The 27,240-nt window shown below is 44.3% G+C and overlaps 1 protein-coding gene across 3 annotated transcripts in view; it reads right to left on the bottom strand.

Moving 5' to 3' along the window:
* The window catches only part of LOC113927490 (prolyl endopeptidase), a 114,638-nt gene extending 89,542 nt beyond the window's left edge, over positions 1-25,096 (bottom strand). Inside the window, exons 1-5 of one of the 3 annotated variants that reach the window (XM_027603355.2) lie at positions 24,609-24,771; positions 22,448-22,476; positions 19,828-19,902; positions 1,447-1,580; positions 142-272 (exon numbers count right to left, since the gene is read on the bottom strand). In XM_027603355.2, coding sequence (XP_027459156.1) covers positions 142-272; positions 1,447-1,502 — 187 coding nt within the window. In that variant the 5' untranslated portion in view covers positions 1,503-1,580; positions 19,828-19,902; positions 22,448-22,476; positions 24,609-24,771. Of the gene's footprint in view, positions 1-141; positions 273-1,446; positions 1,581-12,205; positions 12,311-19,827; positions 19,903-22,447; positions 22,477-24,608; positions 24,772-24,963 lie in introns of those variants that run through there. The other 2 variants (XM_027603354.2, XM_027603356.2) reach the window with 2 other exon arrangements.
* Between the last annotated feature and the right edge of the window lie 2,144 nt (positions 25,097-27,240).

Below are 27,240 nucleotides of genomic sequence, written 5' to 3'. Positions count from 1 at the left end.
GCTCTCCTGGACAGAGCATATGCATCTGTTCTACCATAAGCCCAGCCTATCCGGTATTCCAGAGGTGAAGGGACTGCACCCACGTCAGAGCCGGAAGTGAGGGCCCCGGGATTCCTGTGGGCTCAGTCGGGGAGCACTCACCTCGGAGCGCCACCGTGCCGTCATCAGACAGTACATTGGGGTCGAGGAACACTCTGGCTTCACCTTCTAAGGAATCCTGTACATATAATACTCGTTGGTTCTGCAAACCTGTATTGTAAAAATAGAAATACCTGGGGGACAGAGATGGTCTTTATTTAGCCATGGAGTTTTCCATCTGTGGGGTACAATCAAAGCAAAAAGAAAAAGAAAAACAACAGATAAATGTCCATTTGCGAACAGGCCATGCCAGTGACACGGGGACTAGAATGGAAGGTTCCAGCCGCTCCCTGTAGCGAGAGCTTGGTATCTGAATGGTTTTAAGTATTGGAATAATTTACCATAATCCTGCGTGTTAGCTAAATAGGGACAAAAAAAGACTGCTTCATTTGTTAGAACTAAAATGGATAATCAAATAAAGCAGTAACTTTTTCTTTTCAATGGAGAAGAAAGCAGATCTTCTAAAATGAAATGCTGGATCCTTCCCTGGAGAGGCCGCTAGGCCAGAGTCAGCAAACCTGTTCTGTACTAGGCAAGACTGCAAATGTTTTAGGCTTTGTGGGCCACAGAGTCTCTGTTGCTATTACTCAATTCTATGGTTGTACAAAAGCAGCTACGGCTGATACATAAATGAATGGGCAGGTCTGTGTGCCATTTCAACTTTATTTACAAAAACAAGCGGCAGGAAGGGTTAGGCATGTAGATTGTACTTTGCTGATGTGTGTGTGTGTGTGTGAGAGAGAGAGAGAGAGAGAGAGAGAGAGAGAGAGAGAGAGAGAGAGAGAGAGAGAGAGAAGGGGAGGGTCTAAGAAATTCTCAAGTAAATTTGTGATGGTGGTTCCACAGAGATTTAAAAAAAGAATAAGAGAATAAGTTTACCTCGGTGTGAAAGGGAGAGGAACAAGAGACGTGAATTAATAGGTGCTACCTCCTGGCCCACTTCCATTCTTGGATGAAAGAAATCCATATAATAAAAGCTTTTCTAGTAGGGCAAGCCAAAGAAAATTTTAAAGGCAAACAAATCTCCACTGCTGTCTACAAATCATCCTAGCCCAATTATTAGCCATAAGACAACAATAATATCCTATAGTCTAGATTTGCTTTCCTAGGAAATATCTCTACTAAATTTCTTAATCATGATTTAAGAATATGGACAATAGACCAAAAAACATTATTCCCATACTCAAGCACAGAAATGAATTGATTTCATAATGGATTAATTTTATAAAATAAGTTATTTAGAATTTATATTTTAAGCACTCGATTAGAAAAGTAAAAAGAAAATTAAATAAAAGCAACCTCACATACCGTTTTCCTTTCTTGAAGTGGCAACTATACTTGGGATAGTCATACAGTTCAGTCATTCTCTCTTTGTATAAACCTCTGATAGGACACTGTTCAAGGAATGGCACAGTAATCTTGTTCTGGGCCTCGACGAAAGCCTATAGGGAAAATTTAAATGGACAAAGCAAGTCAGATATAAAATTTTCCATGTGGAGTGTTATCCACTGATATGTATCCATGAAAGCGTGTTTCTCCCTCAATGAACACTAACTAGTCCTTACATGGCATTATGTCCTATTAACTCATCTAGACCTCACAATAATCTTATGGAGAAGGTTCTTTGATTTGCCCAGTGTTACAGATGGGAAAACTGAGTCTCAGAGTAGACGAAAAGTTGCCCAACATCATACAGCTAGGAAGTTGCAGAGTTGGCTCTTGAATCTATCCTCTTAACAGACACACTCTACTGTGCTAAGATCTCGCAGTCAGTGAACTACCTTCACATTGTGCCAAGGTTTCACTCTTCCTAGTCAGCAGCCTGTGATCCCCAATCCGTCAGAGTTAAAGAAATAAATACCTAGGTGCTATTTTACCAATTTTGTTTTTGACATACCATCTTTCTAAGACCCACTACCTTGTCAACTTTAGAGAACTTGCTAAAATTCTAAACTAAACAATATTTTTTTAAAAATCGGGGAATGGTGGGGGGCAGGGGTGGGCAGTGCCTGGGTGGCACAGTCGGTTAAACGTCTGCCTTCGGCTGGGGTCATGATCCCAGAGTCTTGGGATCAAGTCCCGCGTCGGGCTGCCTGCTCAGCAGGAAGCCTGCTTATCCCTCTCCCTCCGTCTGCCGCTCCCCCTGCTTGTGCTCTTTCTGTCAAATAAATAAATAAAATCTTTTTAAAAAATTGGAGAATGGGTGCCATTAAATGAGAATATCTACAACAAAGGCTTGGAAGAAGGGCAAGAGATGGTCTGCAGGAAGTCAGGGGACCCTGGCAGCAAAGGCAGGGTAAGGGGCAGGTTTTACAAAAGATCAACTGTAACCAAGCATGCCCTATTTGTAACTAAGCAGTCAGAAAGTTCTTAGTACTATAAAAGCTTGGACTCAGAATAATTCATGTCTGGCTATTAGTAAGAAAAGAAACAAGAATAGATATATCAGCTCTAAATTCTAATTGAAGGTTTAACCCTATGTCTACAAACAAGTAAACAAGTTAAGTCCTCAGAAGAAAACTTCAAGAAATTAAGAACATAATATATTTTGAGTGGCAGACACAAATGCATTATTATCAGACTCTACTTTTGGATGGATCATCAAGGGCCCATCCTAACTCAAAACAGTCTTCAAATGGGATCTCCTACACAAACCACCAACTCTGCTCTGGAGAACCATGATTCTGTGCTGAGAGAAAGCTGTTCTAAAATGCATTAATATTTAAAATGTGCGTGAAAACAAGAGAGAAAGAGTGGAAAGTATGACTAAAATGATGAACAACCTTTTTGGCAAGAGGATCAATTCAAGAAAAATAAAACTGTTACAGGTCACATTTCTTATTTCACCCAAACAGAAAATAAAATGTATTGAGTCACAAAGAAATAAACTTCCAACTGCCTATCGCTAGGGACTGGCAAACTTCATCCAGGCCTGCTCTCCTATGACACATGAGCTAATAGTAGTTTTTATATTTTTAGAGTCAGAAAACAAAAACAAAAACCTAACAGAGACCTACATGGCTCACAACATCTAAAATATTTAATATGTGGTCCTTTATAGAAAAAGTTTGCTGTCTCCCTCTCCCAATACCCCTGCTTATGTTCCCTCTCTCGCTGTGTCTGTCAAATAAATAAAATCTTTAAAAAAAAAGGGGGGGGGTGCCTGGGTGGCTCAGTCATTAAGCGTCTGCCTTTGGCTCAGGTCATGATCCCAGGGTCCTGGGATCAAGTCCCACATCAGGCTCCCTGCTCAGCAGGAAGCCTGCTTCTCCCTCTCCCGCTCCCCCTGCTGTGTTCCCTCTCACTGTGTCTCTCTGTCAAATAAATAAAATCTTTAAAAAAAAAAAAGAAAGAAAAAGTTTGCTGATTCCACTGTGCCTCATTAATAAGAGCGTCATTGAGGAAATGGGCTTTTATTTTGGTTACAGTATCAGTGTCTAGCTGTGAAGCCACACTCAAGGATAGCCTTGTGGAGATCCCCAAGCATGTGCAAGAGCATTACCTGTCTTCATGATGGAAGGAAATGCCATGTCTACTTCCCAGACACAGAAACGGAGGCCTGCAGTACTGAAGTCAGCTGGTCAGGGTCACACAGTGACTTAGCCATAGCACTGAAGTGGGATTACGGTTGACCCTTGAACAACATGGTTTGAACCATGCAGGTCCACTTGTATGTGCTTTTTTTTTTTTTTTTTACAGTCCTGTAAATGTATTTTCTCTTCCTCATGATTTTCTTAATAACTTTTTTCTTTTCTCTAGCTCACTTGACTATAAGAATACGGTCTATAATACATATAATATACAAATACATGTTAATCAACCGTTTATACTATCAGTAAGGCATCCAACCAACAGTGGGCTATCAGTAGTTAAGTTTGGGAGAGTCAAACATTGCAAGGGAATTTTCGACCTCGTGGGGGTGGGCCCCTCCATCTCCTACATTGTTCTAGGGTCAACCGTACTCTATTCCAGTCATGGTAGCAGTGACAGAGGCAGACTCTAGGCCTGATTCTGGATGTGAGTGAAGCAAAAGCAGACAATCGGGAAGAAGGGCAGCTAGGCCTCCCATGATTTACCCCCACCTGGGCCAGGCAGGGCTGGACAGGCACATCAGGGTACCGGAGCTTCAGCAAGGTCTTACTGAGAATCCCTGTGCCTCTGCACGGATCCTGGCATTGTGGATAGAGGCGTGACAAGTCTAGGACCAGCTCCCTACCACTGTGGAGCAAACATTCTACCGGGGGACACAAAACATAAGCCAGAGGGTTACAGAGAACAGTTCGTCCCAAGAACACATAGGCAGGGTAATCATGCGCATCTGCAACCTGAGCTGGCCCTGAAATGCTTGCTGCCCGGCCGGGATGAGGTGAGTACAGAGGCTTTGAGGGAGCGCTATAAGCAACTGGACATCACTGTGACGGGCTTGTTACGTTTTACAAAAATATCAATCCATATCGGTGTGGAAATTTAAAAGCCAGTCATTCAACACACACCCTGGGAAGCACTAGGAAGAAGGACAGTTATGTCAGGGAGGGTGGCCAGGAAGGCCCATCTGAGAAGGTTCTGAATGAAGGTCTGCTAGGGGAGAGGGAGCAGCTATGCAGACAGGAGAAGCATTCCAGACTGAGGAAGAGCAAGTGCAGGGCCCGAGGGGTGGGAGCTTGACAGGCATTAAGGAGAGGATGGGGGGTGGGGGTAGTGAGGCTGGGAATGAGTGACAGGGAGCCCAGACCTGGGCAGGAGCTGATTATGTAGCAGCTGGTGAGCAGTTAGGAAGTTTGAATCTTCATTCTAGGTGAAAACAAGCTATGATTGGGAAAGGAGATAGTTCGATATCTGGTTTATCTTTTTTAAAAAACTAGCCTTGCTTTGGATGAAGTGTAGACCAGGGGAGCAAAAGTGGAGGTTAGGAAGGTGGGCCAGTGGTCCGCTGAGAGCCGAGGCCAAGTGAAACGGCTGGTCTCTAAAAGGAGCAGGAACGACCACTGTAACGGGATGGGGACAGAGAAAAATGGGCACAGTGCACGTTAGTGCGTAGATTTGATGGCTATTTCCCAGAAGGGCCTCATCAGAACATCCTAGCTACTTAAGGCTCCCACTCTGGGATCCCAGCATGCTGAGGGTCTCGGCTGGAGGGGCCTCTGAGGAGGGCACCCTGCAGGCTTGGTTTCCCTTGTCCTTCTGGTTGGTGTCTGTCTGAGGCTGATCTAGGCCTTATCCTGGTCTAGTAGGACCACAGAGGGTCCGAGGGACAGTGGTGGCCCAATTAGTTTTTTGTGGAAAGGTGGAAGTGTATTCTTGAACTGCTTTCCCATCTCACATGGCTTCTGTTAGATGTCTCGTGAGAGTCAGAGCGGCGCCAGCAGAATCCAGCCCACACTGAAGCAGACACTTCGGCTTTTCTCATTTCAAATGTTCATAAAACTCTGATGCCAGGCTTAATAATGCCACTAAATAATGAAACAATTCAAGGATTATTGTGACCAATTTTGTCACCCCCAACCCACAGATGTTAGGTAATTAATTACTCTAAATTGAGCAGTATTTAAAGACTATACCCTTCCAAGTCAAATACCTACATGTAAAACCAAACAGTGTTCAAATTCCTCAAAGTCTCAAGTTCTTTCTTCATGCACATCATTATACTTTTCATGACAGAGGTGGCAAATTTTCTGTAACGGGGCTTCGTGAAATTTAGGGTTCCACGCACTGTCAATACGCTTTCTGGTATTTTAATCAGGAAAATACCTTCTTGGTCACTTATGGATTAAACAGTCTGGCTTCTTGGTCTCAACATTAGAACAAATCAGGGGGAAAAGGAGTAAGGATAGAGAAAAAATTGGAGGACTTCCATGATGATAAAGAACCAGGGTGAGGAGAATTAAAATTCTCTTTGTTCCTCCAGAAGCTTCAGTGTGCAACTCCAGAGTATTGTTAAAGTGACTGGAATCTGGAAGCCCATCGATGATGCCTGCAGCTGAGTCTCTAAAGATCAACAGTTTAGATTTTATCGCTATGGATGGATCTGAACACGCCGAAGAGCTGTTCAAAACTAAGAAACCCTACACACATCTCATTTTGCCCTGAATATCAGAAAGCTCCACCAGCAAAGCAATGTTTCAGTTATGCACAAGGAGTAAGTTCTAGAGATCCGCTGTATAGCATCGTGCCTGTAGTTAACAATACTGTACTGTGCACACAAAACTCTGGTCTGAAATGTTCATGAAAGAAAAGGAAGACGAAAAGCCACCTGGCAAGGGGTCACTCCGGTGGGGAGCTGGAGATTCCTTTACCCTGTCTTCAGAAAAAATTTCTTCATGTTGTCCTCACATGCCCCGTATTTTAATCCACAAATACCTCAAGTCCTTTCATAAGTACAATGCATACATGTATGAGAAAAATGAGGCATACGGTTACTCATTAACTAGTTATATATACAAAACACCACAATTAATGTAAGATTAAACAAATGGATCAGGGATAAAGGTTAGTACTGCAGGAGAACAAATAAAGGGGAAACTGCTTCCAGGATGGGGCAGGGGTGCGGGAGAGTGGGGCACACAGGCATCAAGAGGACCAGAAACCAACTCGGGTACGGCTATCAACCTCCACTTTTCCCAAATAAACAACAAAAACTAGGGATGGCACTATCCACATCCCACAAAATTTAAACACACGGGCGTGTGTGTGTGTGTGTGTGTGTGTGTGTGTGTGTGTGTGTGTGTGTATAAATGAATGTAAGCATATATAAATTCAATACATACATAAAAATTTATATACATATAAATATATATAAATGAATGACCTGGTTAAAGCAACTTTCAGGGGCTTCGGGACAAAGTGGCTGGTGTCAAGGCCTGGCAGAAAACCATAGTCCCAGCCCAGTGAAGGGCTGAGCGCTTCCTGGAGGCCAGAGGGAGAAGCTTATGTGGGTCCCCTGTCACTGCTGGGAGTGTAGCAGAATTCAGAAATGACTCTCCAAGTGCAGGGATACGCTTATAAAAAAGAAGCCAAGGGGTGGCAAAGCTCCTCCCTGAGGCTGCAGAACCCAGGGCAGGAGGCCACCCCAGGAGGGCTGGACAGTCACACAGAAAATTGAAGGCAGGTCGTGCCAGGCAGAAAATTAGATGCAGCTGCTTCAGGAAACATGTCTAGAAACTGAGACTATAAAGAGAGGATGGAATCATGTACTTTACAAGACTAATATGAGGAATGTATTACCAAAAAAAAAAAAAAAAAACAAAGAGCAAGAGCGAGGGAGAGAAGAGTACCTCATATTTTCCAGTACTCACTAAACATTTATAAAAATTAGCAGTACCTCAGACAACAAAAGAAATCTTAAACCTCAAGAAGGAAAGGTCACGATTGTAACCACAATGCCATTAACCTCAACTAAGTGAGGTGCCTTTCTCTTCCTGGCCCCACAAATCCATTATTCATTCCCAAGGAGGAGAAACACTGAACTCAAGTGGGGAGAGCCCCAAATCCACTGGGCTCTTTTAACATTAAAATCCCAGATCGGGTCCAGCTCTTCTCTCTGGGACATCTGCCCTCAGGTGAGGAAGGCTTGAGCTGAGCTTCCAGCTGCACAATTAACAGAGCAGTTGGGGCCTTCCAGAAGCCCAGACAGGTGTCTTTCCACTTTCTCTACCTGTCCCATATGTGCACATCGGTTTGACCTTACAGTCAAGCTTTGTTTTCAAATCTAGTCACTACCATTCAAAGCTGAACTTTAACGCCATTTGGCTCAGTCCTTTGGTAGACATGCTACTAACCAGAAACCTGACAAGGACAGAGGGTACCTCAAATCCAAACTTAACTAAAAACCTGATCATGAAGAAGTTAAATGCGTATACATCTTCTCTTGAACAACTCTTTTGTCAATGAGGGAATCCAAACGACTAAGAATATTTAGAAAAGAAAAATGAGGCTATTAAGAATTAAAATTCATGGGGCGCCTGGGTGGCTCAGTCGTTAAGCGTCTGCCTTTGGCTCAGGTCATGATCCCAGGGTCCTGGGATTGAGTCCTGCATTGGGCTCCCTGCTCCGTGGGAAGCCTTCTTCTCCCTCTCCCACTCCCCCTGCTTGTATTCCCTCTCTCGCTGTCATTCTCTCTCTGTCAAAAAATAAGTAAAATCTTAAAAAAAAAAAAAAAAAAAAGAAGTAAATTCATGAAATGTGTCATGATATCTATTTCTTGTTGGTACCTTGGAGGAGGCCCGCTGATAGTGTGGGGGAGGGGTGTGTGACCTCTGCCGGCCCTCTGAGCATCCCTCCCCTAGATCCAGGGAATGATCCGGGGCCAGGCAGAACATCCTGCAAGATGAGCCCTGCGCTGGGTCCAAGGGCTTGTTTCATGACTCACAGGCACATCGGGATAGCTGACCTGATCCAGTCCCACCGCACTGATTTCAGGAGTGGATCTCAAGCTAGCTTGGGGGACTGTGTTCGTGCCTGAGTATGCCATGTCCTGAAGGACAGCAACACTGTGACAGATGAGGTACGTACGGCACAGGTGAGGTGCTCTGTATCTGAATAAAAAGCCTGGGTCTGGGAAGTGACAGTTATGTTTTCAGGAAGTTTGTGGTTTACCCTCTCTCTCCATCCATCAGATTTTCTATTTCTGGGCACCAGTAGCTTGCACCACTGTCTGTCCTGGATAATGTTACTGATACCTCTGTCTGTATTCTAACTATGCTAACTCCTTTCCACATTCTTTGCATAAGGAAATCCTATTCATCTTATAAGCAGAGTCTTTCCATCAATTCTTCTCTATGGGCGATAGTCAATAAAGTAGTCACGAACCCAGGCAAAGCAACCAGCTATGAGGACTGAGTAAAACCTAAAGAGGCAAGGCTCATGTTTCCCTTCCACATGGAAGAGGCTACGGGAAAACAAAACAATTAGGGAAAAGTAGATGACCTAAGAGACAAAGAGAGGTCTCCAGAAGTATCATGTGCACTCCTGGACTGAGATGTGCCTAAATGCACATACACCCCAGCCTCGAGTTATGTGAGCCACTCAGCTCCAATTTTTTTTTTTTTTTTTGAGTTAGCATGAGCTAGGCTTCAGGCACCGCTAATCAGGAGTCCTAACATAGCTCTTGTAAGGGTCCTGCAGTCGGCTGAGCAAGGTGAGGTCAGCTGAATACGAGCAGCCCAGAAGAAGAGGAACTGATCAGAAACTTGCCCAAGTCCTGGCTGGCAAAGCCTAAAAAAAGGTATATCTAACACGAATGGTGCCTTATCAGTAAATGAGAAAGTGAAATTAAACTAAACATTCAAATCAAGAAGTTTTAAAGTAACAAAAGAAAAGAAGAAATTAACGAACCAGAAAATTAAAAAGTATAACTTACAAGTCCTCAAACCGCTTCTTTTTTTAAAAAAAGAAAAAAGCAAAAACCAGATTCAACCAAAGCTCTGGCTAAATTAATCAAGGAAAGGGGAGAGATGGTACAGAAACTCAAAATTAGAAGTGATAAAGAAATACAGACATACACAGAGTAAATTCAGTAACATAGGAAGTATTACACAATAACCCCATGCTGGTAAATTTTAGAATCGTGACGATATGGACAACTTTCTAGGAAATACAAGGGACTAAAATTGATCCAAAAAGAAAGAAGATTTGAACAAGGCAATAACCATGAAAGACGAAAAGAGCCCAAGAATTAATTGCAATAAAAGAACTTGTCCCCGATAGCTCTAAATTATCACGCAGATCATTTCCATGCTATTAAACTGCTCTATAACAAAGAAAATGGCAAGCGTCTATTAAGCACTTCCTTGAGTCTACCACTTTGCTGCATGGTTCAAAAACATCACTTAATTTTCACCACAACCACAGATAGTAGTTTTCTCTAAATTGTAAATCAGAAAATTGAAGTTCAGAGCTGTTAAAAAATATGACCAATGTCACATCTGATGAAATTGTGGCATAAAGATTCACACCTGTCTTTCTACCTCTGAAGCTGCGCATTAGATGACCTTACACTATTTCCTTCCCATGAATAAACAGGTTCTAAGATCCCTACGGGTTCTCATTAGTTGCTGGGGGGAATAGGGTAGAAAGAAAATTCTAGAAGAGAGACAAGTTAGGAAGCTATCGAATGTCTAGCACAGTGGGAACGCCTGCCCGAACCAGAGCAGTGTCAGCAGATATGAAAAAGAAAAAAGGGAGAAATTTACAGAGGCAGAACTGAAACTCCTAAGAATCACGTGTCTGATTAAATAGACAGCTAATTCAAATGGCCACAGTGCTGTACAATGTGATACAGGAGGGTCCCAGATGTCTGTTTTCTAACACATGCCTTGGTTTCTCCCAATGAAAAAAGGAAGAACCACAAACACTTCCCTCTGATTTATAAAGATGCTATAACCAACAGTGAGGCGTCTTCTAGAACTTTGGCTCCTTGAGAGTGGACCCTGTGTAAATCAAAGGTATTCTAAGGCAGTTTTCCCAAGCTTTCTGGGCCTCATTTGTCTCGTGAAGTGTTTGGGAAACAGAGATTCCTACAGAAATCAGATGCTTGAGAATTACAGCTTGGGCACTTGTATTTTACTAAGTGCCCAAGGAAGGTGATTTTTATGACTAAGTGCTTTGTTCCCTGGACATGGAAGTGTGGGGTGGTGAATGGATTTTAGACACCTAACTTTGGGGGGAAAAAAGGCTGGGAGAAGCCAGAGTTATTTCAAGTTCTTCAGCTGTTAGTTCTTGACCGATGGTTTTCCCAAACACTCCATATCTGATGTCAGCATTTCTCATGGACACACTGTAGAGGATTAAGACCAAAGCCAAGTTAATTGCCCACAGGGAAGATATCAGTGTTAAATGTATTCAAGCACTTTAAAGCATTTCGTCAGTGGTCTGGGGTCTGCTTTTCTAAAATGGAGCTTTCCCTGATGGTAAACACAGGGGGCTAGCGTCCCAGCCTCTACTCAAGATATGGCTCAGCCTCCTTTCAGCACTGACCTCTAGCCGCTCAAAGTTTAAGTGGCTTGCCCACCCCCAAAGCACAGGTTCACCTGTGCTGGCACGTTAATTCCATGCCCACAGGGGCCACATCTGTCTCGCACAGGTCAATGTAGGCTAGGGAAGGAAAGCCAGGGAACCGAAGAGGGGACACACACCCATGGAGAGGGAAGAGAGGATGAAGCCAGCAGACCTGCGGCATTTGGGAGAGCCAGCATCCATTCTCCCTTTCCAGCGTCCCCCCTTCTTAGCAGACAGTAACTCCAGGTAGCTTTCTGACGCTACAGAAGGCCAAAGATGGTCCCCGGGGCTTCTACCGAACTTCTCATGGCCACAGTTCAGCCAAGGAATGACTGACCACACCTTTGGAATTTGGCCAATCAAAACTCCGTCTCCTGGGACAGTCATGAAACAAGGGACAGAGGGTTCAATGAGTGAAGATCACTGATGCCATTAGCAGTGCTGGGTGAAAAGTGGAAATTCCCGCCACGGAGCCCTAGAACTATCTGGTTCCTGCCTGTTCCAAGCCTAGCCCTTCAGTCCACCCAGGAGCTGTGGTCATCCTTGCCACAAATTCCCTATTTGCTTATGTTGGCCAGAATCCATTTCTACTGCTTGCATAAAAACCCTGGCTACAGAAGGCAGGAGGAGAGAGAAAGAAGAGAGCCAGTAGCACTCAGAAAGAGGATAGTCTAGTACCAGCAACTTCCTTTTTTTTTTTTTTTTTTTTTTTTAGAAAGAGAGGGGAAGTGGGGGTGGCAGAGGGAGAGACAGAATCTTAAGCAGGTTTTACGCCCAGTGTGGAGCCAGACATGGAGCTCAGTCTCACGACCCTGAGATCATGACCTGAGCCGAAATCAAGGGTCAGACACTCAACCAACTGAGCCACCCATGCACCCCATTTCCTCATACTTTTGATGATTACACCATCCACAGATCAAAAGGAAGTTGTTCCCTACTTATATATTTCAATCGTGGATTTATGAGAAGTATGTTTACAAACCATGATAAGGGTAAACATTTCCAAAGGAGGTGGTGAGATATTTAAGACCTTTCAAGTCTTGAAGATTGAGAAAATATCTGGTAATATATTTACCTAAGGCACTTCCTGTTTCCACTCAAGAATGGACAGCATAGTAGTAATTCTGAATCCAGGCCCTTACATGAAACATTAATGAATGGAGGGAAGGGCGTTTTATAGGCCAGCTTTGTCAGTGGAGTTCACAAGGCCCCAATTAAAAGGAGCACTACCAAACATCTTCAAGGTAATCTCTGCCCTTTGTTGAATCGTCATGCTTTAGAACATGGAAGCCTCACTTAAAGGTCACAGTTCCATGGAAAAACACCAATGCCCAGAACATAAGCACATTTATCTGAAAAACGTAGGCTTCAAAAGGAAAATCCTGCTTAGTTTTCTGGATGAAAATAAAAAGAAGAGTCTTTAAGTTCAACATTCTGACTAAGGAGTTGGACCACTTGAGTCTGAAGGTGTAGACCTCAAGCCCTTCAAGCAGCTGTGCCTCACGCTGCGCCATCTTTGTACAGACTTCTACTGTGTATGGAAAGTGAATTCTTCTGTGCATTTTCTGAGTTGAATGTCATTCAAACCTTGGAAGCCAGATGAACTGATTATGATTATATTCATTTTAGAGATAAATAAAATGAATCTGGGCTAGGTAGCCTGCCATGGTCATTGCACAAGAAAATGGAAGTATAAGAGCTCTGATTTGTGCATTGACTTCCAGTCCAATTTGGCAAATATCCTCTGCCTCCACACTGCCTCCCAACAGAAGGATCATGAGGAATGCCTGCAAGTCCACAGGATGAAGGAACGAGCCACAAGGAAGATATTCATAGTCTGTCCTGAAGTCTTCAAAAAACACCATAAACTCAAACCAGTCTTTTTTACTTTCAATTAATTTCCAGTAAACTTTATCTGCTGTCTTTTGGCTCAGAGACATTGAACTAGCCCTTCACAGCACTGAAGTCCTGGGAACAGGCTTCTACTCTGTTGGCTCTGCAGCCTGACAGCACAGTGGCCTGATGCAGAAATCCAACTGGACAGATGAATCTTGCTCACCTAGCTCCAAGCTGGTTCTTCCACAGGTTGGCTCTGGTTCCATGCTAGGAAAAGCAGAGTGCCTAGGGAGATCGAGGCCAGACTGCTACCAGAACAGAGCAGAAATGCCTCAAACTACATGCTTTTAGGGTTAACCTTTAACAATGAAAACAAAAGCAAGCAAACAAACAAGAAAAGAGAACTCACAATAGGCAGGAAGGATGCCTGAAAGCAGGTGTTGACTTCCCTAAACGTTGTTCTCCACTGGCCTCTGTGATACTAAAATACCTAGTGAAATTCTAGCCTACCTCAATATCCTAGAGATGATCGCAAGTCCTTTAAGATTTAAATCTTGCCTGCCAGGGAAGGAAAGAGTGCAAGGACAGGGGAAGAGAGAGGTGACATGTCCACGTTCCTTACTCTGAAACACTGAAGGACTCCCGCTCTCCTCCCTACTTTTCCTAGCCCCTTACCAGCAGGTGTAACGAGCTAGCGACCTGTAACTCTTCAGCTCAATGGGAGAATGTGAAAGAAGTGCAAATAATGTCCTAGAAAAGAAGACCTACGTTGAGTATTCCTTTGATCCTCTCTGAAACAGATGCTAATTTTATTTCATCTTATCACAAGGCATGAATATAAATAAAAACAACTCTTTTGTTTTGTTGTTGCTGGTTCTTACTAGCATTCTTCTCTCATGATCCACCAAGGAAACGGAGCTGTCTACTTACTCTCATTTTGCCTAGGGCAGCTCTCAGGGAGGAAAAAAAAATTAGTCATTAGATACATGCAGCTGATATTCTACTTAGTTACTCCTGTAGCAAAGTCCCAGAACAGAGTTTCTGTGAAAGTCAGATCTGACAATTCGTTACAATTAAGACGGCTATCCCTTGAAAGATATAACTTCTTCCTTTCTCCGTGTATCTCCCCTTCAGTAACTCAGTAACAACTTCTGGAATATGCAACTAAGAAGGTGAAGCCACAAAACATGGAGCCAGACCAAGAGACTCAAGAGCTTACAAGGACATTGCTTCTATCTGGAACTTGGGGCTGCAAAACCAAGCCCAGTGATGTAAAGGGAGGAAGTTATCACTATCAGGAAGGGGAGCAAACGGTGAGGTGTGGACTGACAACACCACAGCGGGGGGAGAGGCCAGGACAAATACGCATTCACTACTCCTGGTGAGACCACCACCTCCACGGTGAAAGCAATGGAAGCAGAGTCCGGGGGCCTGAAAGGCAATGCAGGGCCAAGCAGCAGAGCAGTCCCCCAGCCAGGACACAGGCATGTCTCCACGACTCCCCCAGACGCGTGGTCCACGTGCATAGTGAAGAACACTGGGTTGGGAAGTTTCTGGATTTGACAAGTAGGCCATGGCTGCTCATGATGGAGTTGGTCTACACTGATGGGAGATGTTCCTGGGAGTGGTGACAAAGGAAGGTGGCTAAGCTACATCAAGGGGGCATGGAGAGTGGCTTGTGGATAGGCAGAGGAAGACAGGGAGACAGCCCATAATAAGATCTGAAAAAACATCTGAGCAGGGCATTTCCCAAGGGGCCAGGACACCCAACACAGAGGAAGAAAGAGGTTGCAAAAAACTACGGCAGAGTGTGGGATTTGGGGACTGCCTGTTTGCCACCAGAAACAAAAAAGAAATTTAGAAAGTTGAAGATGAGGATGCCAGCCGCAGGCACGTTAACGTCAGTGGATGGAGATGGGGGAGCAGGGCCTTGTTATTAGACTGAAGGCTCAAATTAACCTCAGGGTCAAAACATTGGCGTGTGGGGAGACGCCTCTGAACTGCATCCCACGACGTGCGCGGGACACACTGAAAATGCCTGTTGAAAGGAGAGTATGAGCTAACTGCCCGTTGGGACCTGCCTAGTTAGTCCTCAAATCATTTTTAATGACTGCAAACCTCCCTCTCTACCACTTCATGCTGAAAACTCCCAAGGTGACCCTGGGGTCCCACTTATACCAGTGAGATTTCACTGTGTTCCGATGCTTCAAGAGTCATGCCTAGGTCTCTAAAGTACTTTTAACCCAGAGCTTTCCCTTTATCTGATTTTTGTTGCTGAGTTCCTCTTTCCATATAGATTCTCCTACAGTCGTTTTTACAAAGGTCATTTTTAAAGTTGTAAACGTTTGGAGCACTGGAATTTTGCATCCTTCTCCCACTTAATAATCTACCATAAGCACTTTTTCAGGTTGGTAAGCAATCTTTACAGCCCAACATTTTAACAGATGCATCTACTACTTCACTGAGCAGATTCAATATTTTCTACTCAAACATTATACTACTGTTGGAAATTTTTCACTATTAGAAATAATGCTCCAAACTGAACCTTTCTGAGATCTCCACATTTCCAAAATGGCATTACTGCTCTCCCAGGAGGCATGAATCTCTTTTTCATTCCTGTTTGCTTTTTTTTTTTCCCGTGTTGCTATCAGATAGGTAAATTTCTGATTATCAATGATATATATGAGGGTTAAGTTTTATATTTTGTATATATTATTTTGTACATACTCTACTGAATTAATTCTGATAAGTTTTCATTTGTTTCCCTTAGGTGTTCTAGACACATGATCATATAATCTACAGTTAATGATAATTTTTTTTTCTCCAAATTTTGGTTCATGTTTTATTGTACTGGTCAAAGCTTTGTAAACATAAAAATCGTAGTGACGGAGACATTTTAGCCTAGTATTTAAGTTGTTGTTTATGAATGAGATGTCATCTTGATAAAGCATTGTTATTCCTACTTTTAGATTTTCTTTCATTTCTTTCTGATATTAGAATTATATAGCTTTATTTAATCCATTTCTATGTTAATATTAAACTCTACTTCAATTCCTGCAATAAATTCTGCTTTCTTTTAAATCTACTAACATTTATGTTTTTTAATCTATATTCACATGAAAGATAGGTCCACATATTTTCACTGTCCAACACGTAGCCACTAGCCACGTATGGCTGCTGAGCACCTGAAGTGTGTCTGCTCTGAACTGATATGTGCAGGAAGTGTAAAACACACACTGTGTTTCAAAAACTTAGTCTCAAAAATAATGTAAAATATTTTCATAATATTTCATATTGATTACCTGTTGAGATATTAATATTTTGAAAATACTAATTACATAAAATATAGTACTATATAATTAATTCCACCTGTTTCTTTTTACTTCTTAAAATGCGGCTACTAGAAAAATTTGAATTATTATATATCTACTGGGCAGCACTGGTCTGTTTCCTCTTTACGAAGTATCTCAAGTTTTCACGTCGAGATTGGATTTACTTCAGAGAATCAAGTGAGTTGTGCAGGATCTTCTACAATCTGGAACATTTGCTATAAAATGGGATTATATGGGCCTTGACAGCTTGAAAGGATTCGTCTAGATTCAACACCCTCCTACCCTGTTTTTTTTTAAAGCTACAGGTCTGGTCTGATATTCTTTTATAAAGGATAAAGCCTTAAATGCCAGGCACTGTCTGAAATGGATAACCCATATTAAATACTAGATTAAATCAAAGACCTACTGATGGCATTTCAGATTTTGGTATAAAAGAACTACATATGTTCCACACTTCCTGAATGTTTTTTATTGAAAAAGCAGCTTTAGGGGCGCCTGGGTGGTGCAGTCGGTTAAGCATCTGCCTTCGGCTCAGGTCATGATCCCCGGGTCCTGGGATCGAGCCCCACATTAGGCTCCCTGCTCAGCGGGAAGCCTGCTTCTCCCTCCCCCACTCCCCCTGCTTGTGTTCCCTCTCTTGCTGTGTCTCTCTCTGTCAAATAAATAAATAAAATCTTAAAAAAAAAGGCAGCTTTTTGTTTTGGAGGCTATGTGAAGATAGTCTTCTTTACATCAAGATATGACTAATCCACTTTTGTGTGTATGTGTATAACTATGAGCAGAAAATGTTCATGCTGCTCTTCTGCTCATTGGAAAAGGACATGCTACCTTTTCAGTCTGACACTGAAATTTACTCACAAACCAGATGATACACTATTCGTCAATAACGAACCTGTTTGGAGAGGAGTGAGAAGGGTGTGTAGGAAGACTGTAGAGGGGAGGCAAAAGCTGCAAAGCCCCCCTGACACCTGAGCGAAGCTGTCCGCACAGGTTAGCATGGGCATGGGTGCCAGCCCACGGTCCTTGAAGAACAACCACAAAGTCCCATGGCAAGCACAGACATGAATATATTCCTACAGCTTGCATTCCCAAAGCTGTAACTCCCAGAGTCTTTTTTTCTTTTATTATTTTTTACTGTATAATTGATAACCACCTGAGCTACCTGGACGGCACTCCTGGCTCCACACCTACTAGCTTAGTGACCTTAGACATGTTACTTAATCATTCAGCAACTCAATCTCCTCATCTGTAAAATGGGGAAAATAAAAAGATCTATTTTAGACTTTGAGAATTAAATGAAATAGGGTATGCAAAGCTACCAATGAAGTGCCTGGCACACAGTAAGCATCCAGTAAATGTATACCATGAAAATAATAGCGTATACTCATTAGCTGCCATCAAATGTGGACTGTAAGATCACAACAAAGTTTCATCTACTAATAAGTGGCTTGTTGACCATGGGACCAGCCAGGATCAATCAAGGAATGGCAAAGTTTATGTTACGTTCATTAACACATAAACTAAAACTGGGTCATTCTGACATTGCTGAATCCCTCAATCACCATCAAAGCTTGAAGAAATCCAGGTTGTACCCATTACCCCAGACAAAGTAATCATCACAGAGACAGGCCTTGGGGACAGTCTTCTAAGAGATGCACAGGAAGTTCACTCCCTCCCCCGGTACTTCCCATCCATTAAAGATTACGCAGCTGCCTGTGACTCTCCATCTCAGGCTCAATCCCTGTCTCCGCCCAAGCTAATGGGTGATCAAGGTCATTCATGGCAGGGCCAAGGTGAGGAGGCAGCCCCACACCTGCTCCCTGCGCCTCCTAGCACTCCCTGTAGAGCTAGAGCCTTCGCCCGCTCCTAAAGATCTCCATCTGTGGCTCATTTTGGAATCTCTACCCACCCACCTTTAGAACCAATGCTTCATGAAAACACAAATTCCAATCATTTTCACCCATGAGACTTTTGTCTTTCTTAAAAGCTCAGGAAAGAGAGATAAGAAAGATTAGAACTAGTATTAGGGAACACCACTAGAAAATCTCAAAATGGTGGTGTGCTTATTTCAAGGACAAAAGGTAGGGAAGAAGTTGTAAGAGCTTCTGTAGTGAGCAAAAAAGGACCGACATGCTAGGAAGAACAGGAGAGGGTGACAGAAAAGGAGCATATTTAACATTGCTTTTTAAAAAATGGGAAATGTACTCTGGGATTCTAAAGAAGCTCACATAAATTTCTGAAATAGTGAGCATATTAGAAATCGTATACGTATTCCCATGACCTAAGTAATATGTAAATATAGTTATAAAAAGGAGTCGAGGAACTTGTATGGATAGGAGAAACACGATCCCCACACCCAACCAAACTTATTAACCACAAACAGTATATGTAAGGATGAGTCCCAGCAGACAAGTCCTGGGCACTCCAAGGAGAACAGATTATCTGTAGGACATAGCACTCAGGGGCAACTTGGATCGAGCCCTGCATCAGGCCCCACACTCAGCAAGGAGTCTGCTTGAGGATTCTCTCTCTCCCTCATCCTCTATCCCTCCCCCCACTCATGTACTTTCTATTGCTCTCTCTCAAATAAATCAATCAATCTTAAAAAAAAAAACAAAACTGTGCTTCTCCAAAAGAACAGGAAAGCTTTGTATTTTAAGACAGAACAGAAAATTCTCCCCTCCACCCCCTTACTTCTATAAAATATAAGAATGTTCTTATATTTACAATTTGGTTTTTGTTTTATTGTTGTTGCATTAAAATCAATAAGTAATCCAAGACCAGCATTCACTTTTTAAGACCTGATATTTGTTCAATATACAGTTGACCCTTGAACAGCACAAGTTTGAACTGTGTGGGTCCACTTAATACATGAGCTTTTTACAGTACAGAACTATAAATGTATTTTCTCTTCCTTATGATTCTCTTAATACCATTTTCTTTTCTCTAGATTCCTTTAAGAATACAATATACGATACATGTAACATACAAAATGTGTGTTGACTGTTCATGTTATTGGTAAGGCTTCTTGTCAACAGTAGATGATCATTAGTTAATTTTTTGGAGACTCAAAAGTTATAATTGGATTTTCAGCTATGTGGGGTGGGGGTGGGGGGGCCAATGCCCCAAACCCCCAGGTTGTTCAAGGGCCAACTTCACAGGATTTCTTTTTCCTTTGGAAAAAATGGTTTAGGCAACTCTCCCTTCACATTATTTTATGTTTTCATATTTACTCGGTAAAGATCAGTTTTCTTTCTTTCTCCCATTTTCATTTCAAATACTTTGTTCATCAGTGTCACCATAAACCATAAACATTATTGCAAACATTTTATTTTCTCTGGGACTAAAATGCTCTCATCTTTCTCCCATGAATCATTCAACAAAAAGTGGTAGCACCAACAGGTTCATTCACCATCCCACGGCAGGACATACAGGAAGATACCAGGAAGGAAAAGCCATAGCTACCGATGGCTGGGGTTTGGCGCCAGGTACCAAATCCACCTTATCTTTAATTATAAGCCCCAATTACCTTTGTCTGCTCGCTGTCTGGGTCTTCAAGCCAAGCATAAGGGTCATAAATTTTATGTCCATGATAATCCTGTACCTGCAACAGACAAAAGGTGGTATTGGACAATTAGTGTCTAATCCCCAATTACATTAGTATTTTCTGAATGTAATGGAGAAAAAAACAGGAGACGGACAGGCGAAAATACCCCAATTGGCTCACTGGCAATGTGTCTGCCCAAATTACCACATGAACCAAAACTGGCAGGTTCTCAAAGGTGTCAAGCCACCCGTCATGAAAAGAATGTTTTAGCTGGAAAGGGAAGAAAGATGAAAGGTCAGAATAGGGAACCGCTCTGCCTGTACAACACAAAACAAAGGCCCGCCGCTGTGCTAAAGAAACTTGGAAATGTGCGGTCAGTGGCAAAGCACAGAATCGCACAATGCAGCCAGGGCGCAAGAAGGGCATGTCTGTGAGGGAGCTACCACACGCGTGCTTATTGGTGGCTTTTCTCTTCCTGCTAAGCTTGCTAATGATTAGAAAATCTCCCTACAATGTACTACACGATAGGTTTTGTCTTTAAGTCTCAACTGCCAAAAAAGCAAGTTACCAAAGTGTAGTATAATGAATCTAATTGATACCAGCTAAAAAAGCTGACTTAGGCCCAATGAAAGAACATTTCTAAAAGGCCTTTCTTCCCTTTTGTGTATTGTTATGAAATGCTTACAAAAAAAGAGGCCCGAAGGCATCACCCATTCCAACTAGCCTGGTATTTGAAGAAAGACACCGGCTTAGTGCAGGCAGGGTCTGGCTGAGGGGCAGGCTTCAGGAGCTCCCATGGGAACCGACCATCAGAAACACCTGCAAGCTTCTGCAAAGCCCCCATCCCGGGCCTGGCCTCAGAGAGTGAGCGAGGCTGCCAGAGCGGGTGGGAGTCACCACTCCCCAGGTGATCATGCATAAAGAAAATTCCCAAAGGTAAAAACCGTTATGCAATCTCTCCATTTCATCCTATCCTGATAAATCTAACTGAAGCCACATGGACATCTGTCCAGTAAATATCTCAAACAACTCCCAACTTTGCAGTTATGGTTTCTCAGAATACCAGGGTCTCAGATGGATTTTTAACCTGTCTCCTTGCTTCGTCTCTACTAGGTAAGGGTTCCTCCCTAACGGAGGGAAACAATCTCTGTTTCTCCTGCTGGTCACAGTTCCAATGTGGCTGCTGGCCGGGTGAGAAGAATCTCCTGGTGCCTAAAACCCCAGGCTTTTCCGCAAAGGGCCTTCATCTCCTTCATCTGGTGCCAGGTGAGAGAACACCTGGAGAAATGCACGCCGGGAAGACTGGGCAGTTAAGGTAGAACACTCAGAAACTGTCCTCATTAAACAACTGACAAATTCAAGGGACGTAAACACCGGGCTAAAATCTCTCCTGATGAGTCTTCATAAAATCACCAACTTTCAACCCTTAGGGAAAACCTCTCTAAACTGTAACTGATTGTTACCACTGAATGAGAACTTTTTATCTTTCCTTCTTATCCCCAAGGCTTTCACATTTTACACACCTTGAAGTGGTTTTAAATACGCTTAAAATAACCACCTTCTTCTCTCTGACAATAAGAAATCAGAAAAATTTAAAGTTGTAAAGGATCTTCCAATCCAATATTTTTAGGAACCATGGCAGGCACAAGATGGCAACGTGCCCAGGGCCACACCGAGTTCAGAACCAGAGCTGGGACTAAAAGCAAACTGCCAACAGCTTTTCCCCAAATATTCCTTGGAGGTGACACGCCAGATTTAAAAATGTTCCTTGATTATGTTACTAAAACTCAGACGTTTCCATAAAGTTAACTTGTCATAAGAAAGCAGAAAAGATTAACTGGAAATCATGTTAGTTTTGCCTAATACTAGATCCAAAGCAATTAATATTTGCTGACTTATCCACACTGTTGTGCCTAGTGTTCTAAGGCAATCTTGTAAGAGGGTGGATGATATTCCTAGTTTACAGAGTATGGAATGCAATTCACAAAGGTTAGCAAGCGTAAAGGCCTCAGATTTACTGTTCACTTGGAGATCATGGTGGACTAAACACCGTGCCACAGATTTTAGCCATGGTATCTCACTGAGAGACTCTTACTAACGCAGGAAACTGAAGTCAGATGGTTAATAAGCAGTAAAACTGGTGACCCTCTATAAGCCAACCCCAAAGCCTGTGGACTTACTTAACCTCTTGCTAATGAACCAGGCCAGGTGTAACTTGGCAGGTCCACACCTGGACCCTGACACAGAACCCAGTGTGCCTCTGAAACAGCCCCATCTTCCTGGCACCAGCATTACCATCTAAAACAGACTGAGGTCAGTTACGCAGCAGACATTTTTAACCAGGGTAGGAAACGGATTCTCTCCAGGACAATCCCAGGAGCCAAGGGCCACCACCCTACCCCCCCACCCCATTACTTCTTCTACAAGACCATTCCCTACAAATGGAGTGATCTTATAGCCACATCCCCTCAACTTAAGTTATGGCAGTGTCTGATTCTAAGTTTGCCAGTCATTCCCCATCTTCCCAAAAGACTTTAAAAACAGAGCCCTGATAAGGCACTGTTACTATTCAACATTTTAGTTATACTATTCAATAGCTTACCTGCTGACTTCAGGATAAATTGCAGAGTCCTGCACACAGCAAGCAGAGCCCATCAAATCTGACCTTTTTTTTTTCCTTCCCAGCCCCCATCCAAGCTTATCCACCCATGGATGGTCACAATGGCCTTCCTGCCAACCTACAAACAAGTGCACAAGTCCACAACTGTCCAGCCCTACATAACTATGATTTATTTTGGTCACATAGCCAGGAATGTCCTTTCTACCTTATCCAACTGGCCAACTTCCAGGCTCAATTCACATATGATCCCTTTCCCCTGATGGAAATTAATCCCATTCTCCTCTGTGTTCTCCCCTCACCCTACATACTCTTCTAACCCCTGTAGCAGACCTGAATATTTCCTGACAGCAACACGCTGGGGGGGGGGGGGGAGGGATGATGGCATTACACTGGAAGTGTCATGGTTTCCAAATTTCTGAAATCCACCAAAAACGGTTGCATATTCCAACCCCAGAGTTCAACAGAAGACTGCCTGGTATATGGCTGAAAGATGTTCAAGTGACAGCCGCAGCAATCTCTAGCACCTGCTGGAGACAGGCAAAACCATCCTAGAAATCAAGGCTACAATTTGAATAAATGCATTAAGTCTAGCCTAAGGTTTAGTAATCAGGACTCTGTTACAGGAAAAAGATACCCCATATAGGCTATCAGGGCTGGGATAAGTACACTGTGGGAGCCACACAGCAGGGTCCAAGCTGGTCCAGAGCTACATTCCCCTGGCCATGAGGCTTAGGGTTTTCATGAGTTCTCTGGTGAGAAGAAACTGGAGAATATTAAAATCCATGGCACCTTTAAGTTAATTGTTCACCACTGTTTTAACTTTTCATAATCTTTTTGATGTCTTCATAAAATCCTCACTTAACCCTTTCTAGAACTGCAGGATTTTTGGTAACCCAAATGGAAAAACTAAGCAAGAAGCGATCCCTACTAAAAACAAAACAAATCTAAAACGGTACTTATCAAGGCACACAGTGGATAGCTCTTTATATTTTTATTTACCCTGAAAGCTCAAAGATTCTGAAGAACCGAAGTGAGATATTCCCATGTCTTCCGATTACTAAAGTCTGGCACACTCACTGCAGGGCTAGACTGTCATGTGAATAAACGAATTATGATATTCTCACTGCAAACCTAAGTCCTAAGCCCTGTGGCTAGCCAAGCCAGCACTAATATTTCATATACGAAAAAGAAGGCCTATAACAGGTGAGTGATCTCTCCAAAGGCATCCAGCTAGTGAGCAGCAAAACCAGAACTAGCACTCAGGTCTTCTCACTTGGTCTGCCCTCTTTTCCATTCTGGGCAGGATCACTTTACTCCCATACACAAAGGAAACACAGGAATAGAGCTTCTTGGACTGTTAGAGTAAATTTAATAAGCAAGCAGCTGAACAGACTGAGAAAACATGGTTACCAGATGGCCACTGGTCAAAGAAACCATGAATGCACAGTGCCACTTGGAAGTCTTAATTTGAAACAATATGTCCTTTAAAGTCTCAGTACCTTTTAACCCAAAGTGAAATGTGCTTTGAAGTACAGACTTTCTGGCATAAATCAGGTCAGAGTAAGCAGAAAAAAAACTAGATGTATATATACAAAATTTTTTTAGTCTGATTCTATTTTAAGTAATCTGAGAAATTTGGCTACTCCTAAGAGAATCATGCCCACAACGTTTGGATTCACTCCAGTTCTTAAGATGCCAAATTAATTTTTACACAAAAAGGGTGTTTGCCCAGATTTCCACCCACTAGATCTCACCAGTTACCCAGAGCTAATCTACAGCTTATGTAAATGAAGGCTAACCCCTCCACTAAAGCAAAACAAACTCATTCTGAAAAAGGCCATCCCCTCTCCCTTCTAAAGGCCTCCTCTCACCCCCATTAACTCCTTTTCTTGTTTGCGAAAACTTGGATCAGCACTGCAACCCTATGGGGTCACTGCTCCACCCTCCCCATTACTCTGTCTTGTCTCTGCATCCACAGCGCCCAACGCCCAGCACCCGGCCTGGGGCAGGGCAGGCACTCAACACACGTTTTAAAATCGAATGAATGAACTTCAACTCTTAAAGATTTTAAATCTGGAACTTTAAAAAGTTTGCTTTTGTTTTAAATTTTACATCATCCACACACATCCACACTTTCTCCTACCACCATATTCAAGCAAGAGCCTCCTCCAGTCAAAAAGCAGGGACACGTTCTGTCTTCCCAATTCCGTAAAACGCCCATTCCTACCCGGGCGTCTGCCCTTGACCCCATTGATTTTAGGAGGCGGCCAAACGGCGGCGGACCCCGGGGTCCACCGCCACCAGGTGGCCAATGACGGCCACCAGGGCCCCCGCGGCTCGGGAGGAGCCCCGCGCCCCCGGCCCGTTTCTCGCAAACAAAGGCCGAGGGGGAGGGGAGGGACGCAGGGGGCGAGGGGCTGCGGGGAGAGGAGCCGCGAGCGGCGGCAGACGCGGCACCCGCGGCGGGCAGCGGGGCGGGCGCGGGCTGGGGTACTCACGGCGGTTTCGTCGCGGTACACGTCGGGGTACTGGAAGGACAGCATGGCCAGGGGCGGGCGGGGGGCAGCGTGGGGGCACGGGCTGCGGGCTGCGGGCGCGAGCGGGCCGGGCTGGACGCGGGGCGAGGCTGGGGCGCTGGCAGGGGCCGAGCGGGCGGCGGCGGCGGCGGCGGCGGCGGGCGGCTCTCGGCCAGGGCTCCCACGACCGGACCGGCGGCGAGGCGGCGAGGACGTGCTGGAAGCAGGAAGCAACTGCCGGCGAGGCCGGGAGCCCCTCCCCGGCGGGCGGGCCCAGCGGCGGCTGCGGCGGCAAGAGGGAGCGGGCGGCGCCGTGCGTGCGCCGGGCCGGGCGCACAGCTCCCTCTGCAGGAGCGCCGGCCGCGCCCGCGCCGCCCGGGCACACGGGCCACCCCGCCGGGGCCGCGCCGCAGCCACGCCGGCCCGCCGCCCGCGGCCACCGCGCCGGGCACCCGCCGGAGACGCACCCGCGCCGGCCGGGGACACGGTGCGGGGCACACGTCCGGTCACGCCGGGCAGGGGCCACCACGCCTCCCTCCCGCCCGCCCTCCCCGAAGTCCCTCGCTGTCAGCTTAACCGTAGCCGCGCTCGCGGGAGAGTGAACAGCCGGCTTTACTTATTAATCGACTCCTGTTCCCAGGCATGGTGAGGCGGCAAAGGGAGACCTTGCCTCTCCCCAGCCGTGAGAGCAGAGGGCTTGAGGTGGCCTAATTTTCACTGCCTACGAGTCCGGACTTGGAAGGGAAGGAATAATGGCTCATGATAACCGTGAAGGAAACACATCTCCCTTAACTCCAACACCCCTAGTGGGCACTGGGTGGTTGGGCATCCAGATTATAGAGGCGCTTTGAGGTGTTTGTAGGACAATGGATGAGCCCTTGTCTGAGTTTTGCCAATGGAGAGGGGACTAAGGTGGGAGCATCTAGGGTCTTTTAATCATCCTGCCAATTCCTTAATTCCGTTCCTGCCGATGTGTTTGTTTATTGAGCACCTACTGTCACTGTGTCGGAGAAAAAGTAGTAGCCCAGATGCTTGACCTCAAAGTCATGACATTTTAATAGTTCTATTTCTTCATCCTTGGGCTAGGTCTTGCTTTCTGGACCATTGGAAAGAAGCTTTATAGCCCCCATCATGAGAGCTGTGGTGTGTGTCCCGTGTGTTATATACTCCTGACTTCTTAAAAAATCCTGAGAGTTTGGCATGGGTGTGACCAGAAAGTCCTTCCCGTCCTAAATTCCAAGTGGACGTGGTAAGTGTTGTAAACTCGTGTGTTCTGTTTCTTTTGTATTATCCCAATTCTGTGTCTCAGCCATACTTCAGTATTTCTGTCATGGCAGGATATTTGATAACCATGTTTTGCATCTGTTTCCAAAACCCCCCTCCTTGGGCAACCTGAGAATCTTCAGTTCTGGGAAAGCTCACATTACTGATGCCAAGCTCCGTGCAAACACATAGTGCTCTGCAGTCCAGCATTCCTGATCCCAGTCACCACCCCCCACCCTTGCCTGCCTGTCACCTGGCCCAAGGACTGCCAGGCACTGCCCGATGCTTCTGCCACTTGTGGGAGGATTAAGAGAGGCCCAGGAACACCTGACCCAGCTGATCCCCTAATAACAAGGACAGCAATAATAGTTAATCCTTATTGAGTGCTTCCTATATGCCAGGAAATTATCTTTTTAAAACTTTATGAGATAACTAAAATCCCAATTTTATAGTTGAGGAAAACGGGGGCTGATTTTTGCCCAGGACTTCACAAATCGTTATAAAAAAAAAAAAAAAAAGTCAAAAATAGAGCCAGGATTCAATCCCAGATCTCTCTGATGCCAACACTCAGTCATAATCATAAATAAGTAGGAGTACTCTGTGGTCTATAAGGACACCCATAAATAGGTAGAACTTTCCCAGGCTTCATTTTAGCAGGAAAGGTAGAAATTATGGGAATTGTGGTACCCAAAGGACAAATCAAAGCTCAGGGATCATCCTCCTTTCCTCTCTAGGCAGTTATCCTGGCGCCCAGCTCCTCCGGGTCCTGAAAGCCAAGGGTTTGTATACGGCACACACAGTGCAGTGGGCTGCCAACAATAGATTGCCTGCAACTGGAGTGAGGTAGAGTAGAGAAGAAGACCCATTCCCCTCCTTTTAGCCAGACTGATTGTACACTACCTACCTTTGCCACATATTTGATATGAGTTGTCTGCTTTAATCCTCCTAAAAAAGCCCATCTTACAGTAAAGGAAACTCAGCAGTCTTAAAGGAATT

Source organism: Zalophus californianus, chromosome 7 (assembly GCF_009762305.2).
Source record: "Zalophus californianus isolate mZalCal1 chromosome 7, mZalCal1.pri.v2, whole genome shotgun sequence".
Lineage (NCBI taxonomy): Eukaryota > Metazoa > Chordata > Mammalia > Carnivora > Otariidae > Zalophus > Zalophus californianus.
The sequence above is the reverse complement of the archived record's forward strand: the minus strand, read 5'-3'. Positions and strand labels throughout refer to the sequence as shown.